Raw genomic sequence first — 8,729 nt, forward strand, 5'->3', positions numbered from 1 at the left:
AGAGTCAATAGTTTCTGGCATTGTACCGGACGACTGGAAAATTGCAAATGTTACCCTGCTATTTAAGAAGGGTTGGAGGCAGCAGAAAGGAAACTATAGACCTGTTAGCCTGACACCAGTGGCAGGGAAGTTGTTGGAATCGATCGTTGGGGATGAGGTTACGCAGTACCTGGAGGCACATGACAAGATAGGCCAAAGCCAGCATGGTTTCCAGAAAGGAAAATCCTGCCTGACTAACCTACTGCAATTTTTTGTGGAAATTACAAGCAGGGTAGACAAAGGAGATGTAGTAGATGTGGTGTACTTGGATTTTCAGAAGGCCTTTGACAAGGTACCACACAGGAGGCTGCTTAGCAAGATAAGATCCCATGGAATTACAGGGGAGTTACTAGCATGGGTGGAGCATTGCTGATTGGCAGAAAACAGAGAGTGGGAATAAAGGGATCCTATTCTGGCTAACCACCGTTAACCAGTGGAATTCCACAGAGGTTGGTGTTGGGGCCGCTGCTTTTTACAATGTAAATAGATTAATGGATTTGTGTCTAAATTTGCCGATGATACAAAAATAGGTGGAGGGGCGGTTAGTGTTGAGGAAACCTGCAGAGAGACTTAGATAGTTTAGGAGAATGGGCAAAGAAGTGGGAAAAAAATACAATGTTGTAAAGTGTATGGTCATGCACTTTGGTGGAAATAATAAACAGGCAGACTATTATTTAGATGGGGAGAGAATTCAAAATACAGAGATGCAAAGGGACTTGAGAGTCCTTGTGCATAATACCCTAAATGCAATAGGACTCCCCTGAGTTGGTGGTGAAAAAGGCGATTGCAATGTTTGCATTCTAGAGTTATAGAATATAAGAGTGGGGATGTAATGTTGAGGCTCTATGAGGCACTTGTGAGACCACACTTGGAGTATTGTGTGCAGTTTTGGGCTCCTTATTTTGGAAAGGATATACTGACATTGGAGAGGGTTCAGAAAAGATTCATGAGAATGTTTCCAGGAATGAAAGGGTTACCATATGAGGGACGTCTGGCAGCTCTTGGGCTGTATTCCCTGGAGTTCAGGAGAATGAGGGGGGATCTCATAGAAACATTCTGAATGTTAAAAGGCCTGAACAGATTAGATATGGCAGTTATTTCCCATGGTAGGGGAGTCTAGGACAAGAGGGCACAACTTCAGGACTGAAGGACATCCAGTTAGAACTTGAGATGCAGAGAAATTACTTTAGTCAGAGGGTGGTAAGACTGTGGAATTTGTTGTCATGAGCAGCTGTGGAGGCCAAGACATTGGGTGTATTTAAGGCAGAGATGGACAGGTTCTTGATTAGCCAGGGCATCAAAGGGTATGGGGAGAAGCAGAGGAGTGGGGATGACTGGAAGAATTAGATCAGCCCGTGATTGAATGGTGGAGCAGACTCGATGGGCCGAAAGACCTACTTCTGCTCCTATATCTTATGGTCTTATTTCGGAACAGCTTCTTCCTCTCTGCCATCTTGTTCCTAAATGGTCATTGAACCCAGGAACATTACCTCACTTTTTTATTATTTTTGTTTTTGCACTAGTTTTAATTTCACCATTTAATATACATATCTACACTTACTGTAATTAATATTTTCCCTTCTAGATTATGTATTGCATTGAACTGCTGCTGCTAAGTTAACAAATGTCACGACACATGCCGGTGATAATAAACCTGGTTCTGATTCTGCTTTCCGAGACAGCACAAAGTGTCGACAGAATTAATGGAGAGGAGGCTGGTTTTTGTGGTCCGTGCTGCGTTGTAAGGAGGAAGTTAAATGTGATTCCTCCTTGGTATACGCTACGATAAAATGGAAGTCTGTAAGACAAATTATTAGCTTGGAGTGGGGTTGTTTTGAGAAAGTACAAGTGAATCAGCCCATACCAATGTTTTGTACAAGACTACAGTCATAACAGTGGGAAAGGTAAAAAACATGTTTCTGATGGGAAGGCCAGGTCATTGGAAAAGTACCAGTGTGAGGGGTTTTGAAGGGTACAAAAGGGACAGCTTCTTGGTGCAAGGGGAAGGAAGTTTTGTCCTAGGTTAGGGCATGGCTGGTGGCTCGTGCTGATCAGTACTTTGGCAGAGTCAGTGTTAGACTTAGACTACAGAGAGAGAGGAGAGGCTGTGTGAATATCTGTCGGCGCTCCGCAGACCAGCCCGTTTAGAGGATGATAAGTATTATTTTGATTTCTGTATTGCTGCTACTTACTGCTGTAGAGATTTGTTTTTCCATTTGTATTGCACTTGTGCTAGTTTTAATGAAGTGTTTCCTTGTGGCCCTGAAAACATGGGTCATCTCTTTTGTTTGTAAGTACATATGTGAATACTCTGAGCTGAACCAGGGAAGAACACATAACAGAATAATTTTTAATTAATTTTCATTTACGTGTGTTCACAACACTCTGCAGTTCCTGGTGGCCTTGGTCGCCCGCTGTGGTGCACCTGGGTAGAATGCTTTCTGTGGTGCAATAATGAAAATTGGAAAGAGTCATTGGAAACACACCAAGTTTCATAGCCTTCTGAGGAAACAGTGTAGTTGTCAATCCACGTCTTACATTTGTTAACGCGTGTTCTGTGGACAAGTCTCTTGGGACATTTCCAGTTTGGTAAAGGACTGTGCTGGGCTTGAAAAAGATCTTGCAGCGGTATTGACTGGCCTGTTACTGCAGGACAGAAGATGGAACTGGGGCAGAGGGCTCTGCAACCTTGACCACAATCTGTGGTCACTTGCTCCGCAAAATCTTCATCCTGAAGTGAGGCCCCACCTGGGTGCTTGGACAATTTAAATGCCTGCCCGGATAGAATGGAAAGCACGAGTGTCGGGACCGGAGGCAAGAGCCAGTTTGATTTTGCTCGCTCTCCTGCAGTGTTCATTCGTCTCTCTATGGCGCTGAGGCTGTCATCTCTGCGACTTTCACAGCATTTTCACCCTGTTAATATGCCAAACTGAGATCAAGGCTTGGGCCTACGCCAGCTGCTCTGGGGAGTGAATCTAAGGACTCAGTCGGTTCAGAATGCTGTTGTCTGCATAATATCTGTTTATCCCTTCTTTCTCTGTGCAGAGGTTATGGTCATTTTTTTAAATTGGATTCATTGGGTTTCTTCCTTTGTGACTGCCTGTAAGCAAACAAATCTCAAGCTGTATAATTTATACATTCTTTGATAATAAATATACTTTGGATCTTTTTTGATCTCAGCCAGGACACAAAACCTATGACAATTTCCCTTCATACAGAATGTTCGGTATGAAGCTCTTAGCAAACTCAGTGTCACAGTTTCATAAAAATTTCCGGTAATAATTTATATTATCTCTTGAGCTGGTCAAGTTTCTGTGCAGATAGTTGTTCAATACTGTCCGTCCTTTTAAGGTATGTCTGCATTCTCATTTTAGGACTATTACTCTTTGCGTCTCATCGTCTATTTCCATGCTGTAATCAGAAAATAATTTCTACTATTTGCAACCTGAGTATCATGCTCTGACCTCTGAATCGGAATTCATGTATCTTAATGTTGATGGCATGCTTTGTTTGAGAATTTCATATCTGATCATTTAGTACTGAGAAAAGAGAACAGCCCACCTTTGCATTAGGGCCAAGAACTGGTTTAGGCTCTATAAGATCCGACCAGTAGGAACTGATGAAACTTTATCACTCCACCATTTTACTTTGTTAAGACATGTTATAGTAATGTGATTGTGCTTTCTGTTTAATGACCTAAGACAGGTTCTATTTCGACTGGAAACATAACACATTATCCGCGCTGAACTAACAAACATTTTTCTGTCTTCTGCCTCCATAACACTTATTGTCCACCTTCAGTGACTGGTAATCTGCAAGGTCAGTTTCCAACCTAATATAATACAGTATTATTCCTAAAAATAGCAGTAATTCTGCTATGCTTTTGAGATCCCTTGCCTACACAAGATTTTCCATCTTTTTTTTGACTAACTGCAAACCATTTGCATTTATCTTTAGTCCAAATAAACTACTTCTTTTTGTACCCACGTCGGTCAGTTTTGTTTATTCTGTGGTGTAAATTATGTATGATTTATGTTAAGTTTATGTTAATGTATGTTTGTCACGATTGTAATACCATACCCAGCATATGCATGCCTGTGACAACAACCTTGCTCCTTCTGTGATTGGGGAATTAAGGATTATGGGGAACGGGCATAGAACAGTCCTTGATGTCTGCCATAATCACATTCCTGCTCATATTTTCTTGGGTCCTTGTATTCCTGATGCTGTATTTGTGCAAGCACCTGAACACTTCTAATACTTGAAAACATTTTACTCTAATGCTTGCAGCTGAGCATACACCATCTCGACTGCATTAGATGCTGATCTATATCACCGAAGAGCAGAAATGTAATGATGTGGTGATTACATTATGATATTGAATAGCAAGTGAGACCCATCACCCACTAACTACATGACAGTGCTTATAAGCACAGGCAGAAGGTGCCAATCTCCTCAACAAACTTGATGTACATTCAGTGGCCATTTTATTGAGGTACACCTGCTCGTTAATGCAAATATCTAATCAACCAATCATGTAGCAGCATAAAAGCATGCAGACGTGGTCAAGAGGTTCAGTTGTTGTTCAGATCAAACATCAGAATGGGGAAGAAATGTGATCTCAGTGTGGTGAACTACATATACCTGCTCCTGTGGCTCCTCCCACGGACCCCAGTATAAAGGCGATTGGAGAATGAGCCCGGCCTCAGTTTCCAGGATGTAGTGTGGTGGTCAATTGCTGCTTGTTCTTTCTTCCAGCCAATAAAAGCCTATATCTCGCCTTACATCTCCAAGAGTTATTGATGGTGCAACACTAAGTGACTTTGACTGTGGAATGTTTGTTGGTGCCAGATGGGGTGGTTTGAGTATCCCAAACATTTGATGATCTTCTGTGATTTTCACACACAACAGCCTTAAGAGCAGGGGTTCCCAACCTTTTTTTCTGCCATGGACCCCTACCGAGGTGCCTGTGGAGTTCCAGTGGGCAACCCCCTGCTCCAGACTTTACAGCGAATTCTGTGAAAAACAAAAAAAAAATCAAGTGAGTGGCAGTTCTGTGGGTGAAGAAGCCTTGTTAATGAGAGAGGTCAGAGGAGAATGGCCAGACTGGTCCAAGCTGACAGGAAGGCAACAGTAACTCAAATAACCACACATTACAACAGTGGTGTGCAGAAGGTAATCTCTGAAAGCACAACACATCAAACCTTGAAGTGGACAAGCTACAGCAGCAGCAGACCACAAACATATGCTCAGTGGCCACTTCATTAGGTACAAGAGGTTATGAATCAGAAGACAGAAATACTTGACTAGTAACAGAACCTAAATCAAAGTCAGTTTTGAGTTTACTGTCATATGCACAGGTTCAGTAGAAAACTTTCTGCAGCATCACAGGCACATAGCATCATAAAAGAAAATCTTTAAGAAAGAAACATTAATTAAACATAAATTACACATAATTTTTACAAGAACAAAAAGAAACCGAAGTCCATTTTATAATCACCGAGGGGCAGAGATAAGGTGAATGGTCACAGTTTTATTTTCCTCTTAGAAGAGCTGGAGGGAGGTTTAAACTGCGAGAGGAAAGATTTGAGGAGGGCCTAAGGGGAAAGTTTTTCACTCAGAGGGTAGTGCATATATGCAATGAGCTGCCAGAGGAAGTGGTAAAAGCTGTGTACAAAAGTTCAGAAGATTTTTGAACAGATTCATCAATGGTAATGGTATAGAGCAGGGGTTTGCAACCTTTTTCCTGCCATGGACCCCGACCTTGAACCGAGGGGTCTGCAGACCACAGGTTGGGAATGGCTGTTTTAGAGGGATATGGCCAAATGCAGACAAATAGAACTAGCTGAGGGAGGTACCTTGGTCAGTGTGGACACACTGGGCCAAAGGGCCTGTATCTATGCTGTACGACTCCATGGCCACAGTTACCAAAGACAAGATTCTTCGAAAGATAAATATCTCTGCATAGTCTCCCCGATAAATAATTTTGAAGCATTCATGAGGTATGAGGTACCAGAGGGCATGGTTTGAGAATAAGGGGTAGGTCATTTAGGACAGAGTTAAGGAAGAACTTCTTCTCCCAGAGAGTTGTGGGGGTCTGGAATGCACTGCCTCGGAAGGTAGTGGAAGCCAATTCTCTGGATGCTTGCAAGAAGGAGCTAGATAGGTATCTTATGGATAGGGGAATCAAGGGATATGGGGACAAGGCAGGAACCGGGTACTGATAGTAGATGATCAGCCATGATCTCAAAATGGCGGTGCAGGCTCGAGGGGCCGAATGGTCTACTTTTTTTTATTTCAAATGTACATTTTATTTCTTTTCCATATTAAACAATGAATTAAGTTTTGTGTGTTCTTTTAAATTGGAAGGCAAAAATAAAAAGAACAGCCACAAATCACCATTACACTGTCTAAATCCAGCTGGGATCTGCCATGCAAAAACCCAGTATCTGCCACCCTCACCCTGGCCTACATTACTCCCACTTTTCTGCGCTCAAAGCGGTGTCAAAAGCAAAACAAATAAACAACAGAAGATACAATCACCAAATACAAGTGGAATGCGCCCTGAATATTGGAAGGCGAGGGTCCTCAAGGCACAGTGCTCTGATTATGAACGTGCCGGACTTGTGTCTAAAGCAAACTGGTTGGCATTTGGAATGCACATCGGCGAAGCAGCAGGGGACCAGCTTCTATCAGGAGGTTGTCTTAACTGCATCCTTCTCTTGCTGAATCACCTCTTTTGTCGGCAGCATAACCTTTACTTCGGTTTGTGTCTTCCTTAAGCTGTTCCTTTTAAAATTCTTCACCTCATTCATGGTCTGTTTCTGAGTATCATCCGGTTGGTCTGACATCTTTTGCTGTTCACTGTAACTGCACCATTCTCCAGCCGCTTCAACTCTCGAATGGTCTACTTCTGCACCTATTGTCTATTGTCATTCAAGTGTAGCTCCAATTTTCTGGGACAAACTTTGTCCATTGATTGGTATAATCAGTTACAATTATTCGTTGCTCAAGTTGCTGACTCAATGAATATTTTACCTTCCCTGAAGACTTCGATATGTAATTGAATATGTCGGTGTGATGTAGCTGATCCGACATAGATCATTGCCTGTAATTGATCAAACTGTTGCTGTCTTGATGCGCTGACCATTTCAGTGTGGCAAAGATAAAAGAGAGCGAGGCTCAGCAACATTGGATAACAAGAGAAGTTGTTAAGATTAGTCAAAAATGAAAGGAAACATATAAAAAGCATAGAAAGCTGAAATCAGACAAATCCAAAGAGGAAAATAAGAGGAAAGGGAAAACAATTTAAACAGGAAATTCATCATCATTATGTGCTGTGTCATATGACGTAGGCATTCATAGACAATGACCATGATTCTTCTTGGCAAATTTTTCTTCAGAAGTGCTTTGCCATTGTCTTCTTCTGGGCAGTGACTTTACTGGATGGGCTATTCCACTTATTATCAATCCTCTTCAGAGATTGTCTGCCTAACCAGGATTGTCATATAACCAGGACTTGTGATATGCACCAGCTGCTCCCATGACCGTGATCAGGGGCCCAAGCAGGTGATATACCTTTCCCGAGGGTGACTTGCAGAGGGAAGGAGCACTTTACACCTCCTGTGGTAGAGATCTATCTCCACTCCGCCACTCATAAGCAGGAAATTAGGAGGGATAAAAAGGGTAAGCAAGATTAAGGGGCACCTGAAAGCACTTATTAGGAACGAGAAGGTAGGGAAAGAGTAGTTTCATTGACGGACAAAGGATAGAATGTATGTGCGGAGCCAGAGGAAACAAATGAAGTTCTGTGCATCAGTATTCACATCGATATTGATGAGATTAGGGACAGACATATTAATATTCTAAGGCATGTTGATATTAAGAAGTGTGTGTTAGATGTGTTGCAAAATAGTAAGGTGGACAAGTTCCCAAAGCCTGTTGTGATCTATCCAGGAGACTGCTGAGGCTTGACTGAAATCTTTGCATCCTCTTTAGCTACAGGTAAAGTCCCAGAAGATTGAAGAACAGCCAATTTTGTTCCATTGTTTAAGAAGGGCAATAGGGTCCAAGCAGGATATTATAAACCTGACAGCCGCAATAGGGAGATTATTGGAGATGATTCTTAGGGAAAGATTTTACTTACATTTTAGAAATCAAAAATCATCCCTAAAACGATTTTGGGATGGCCAGAAAGCTTAGTGCGCTGGAGGGTCTTCTCTCACAACTCTGATTTAGACATTTGGAGGGAATGGATGAGGGTAGGGCAGTGAATGTTGCCTATGTGCACACTTGACAAGGTCCCTGAATCATGGACTTCCAGTTTCCTCCTCCTGAAGTCAATAATCAGCTCCTTGGTTTTCCTGACATTGAGTGAGAAGTTGTTGTTGTCCCACCACTCAGCCAGGTTTCAATCTCCCTCCTGTATGCTGACTCATCACCACCTTTGATTCGGCCTGTGACAGTGATGGCATCAGCACACTTAAATATGGCATGGCTGTGCTTAGCCTCAGAGCACAAGTATAAAGCAAGTAGAGCAGGGGCTAAGCACACGGCCTTGCGGTGTACCTGTGCTGACAGAGATTGTGGAGGAGATGTTGTTGCCAATCTGAACTGACTGGGGTCTGCGAGTGAGGAAATCGGGCATCCAAATACAGAGGGAGGCATTGAGGCCAAGCTTATTGATTAGC

The 8,729-nt window shown here is 42.5% G+C and overlaps 1 protein-coding gene across 1 annotated transcript; it reads right to left on the bottom strand.

Annotated features, from left to right (window-relative positions):
• Window positions 1–6,331: 6,331 nt before the first annotated feature.
• On the bottom strand, window positions 6,332–6,913 carry LOC132379201 (thymosin beta-15A-like). Its single transcript, XM_059946876.1, has one exon. It carries the CDS (start codon window positions 6,888–6,890, stop codon window positions 6,732–6,734), a length of 159 nt encoding a protein of 52 aa, XP_059802859.1. The 5' UTR covers window positions 6,891–6,913; the 3' UTR covers window positions 6,332–6,731.
• Between the last annotated feature and the right edge of the window lie 1,816 nt (window positions 6,914–8,729).

The sequence above is a fragment of the Hypanus sabinus genome, chromosome 21 (genome assembly GCF_030144855.1).
Source record: "Hypanus sabinus isolate sHypSab1 chromosome 21, sHypSab1.hap1, whole genome shotgun sequence".
Taxonomy (NCBI): domain Eukaryota; kingdom Metazoa; phylum Chordata; class Chondrichthyes; order Myliobatiformes; family Dasyatidae; genus Hypanus; species Hypanus sabinus.

Excerpts from the sequence above, each read along its gene's own strand:
- LOC132379201 (XM_059946876.1), bottom strand. The coding sequence starts at position 6,890 with ATGTCAGACCAACCGGATGATACTCAGAAACAGACCATGAATGAGGTG.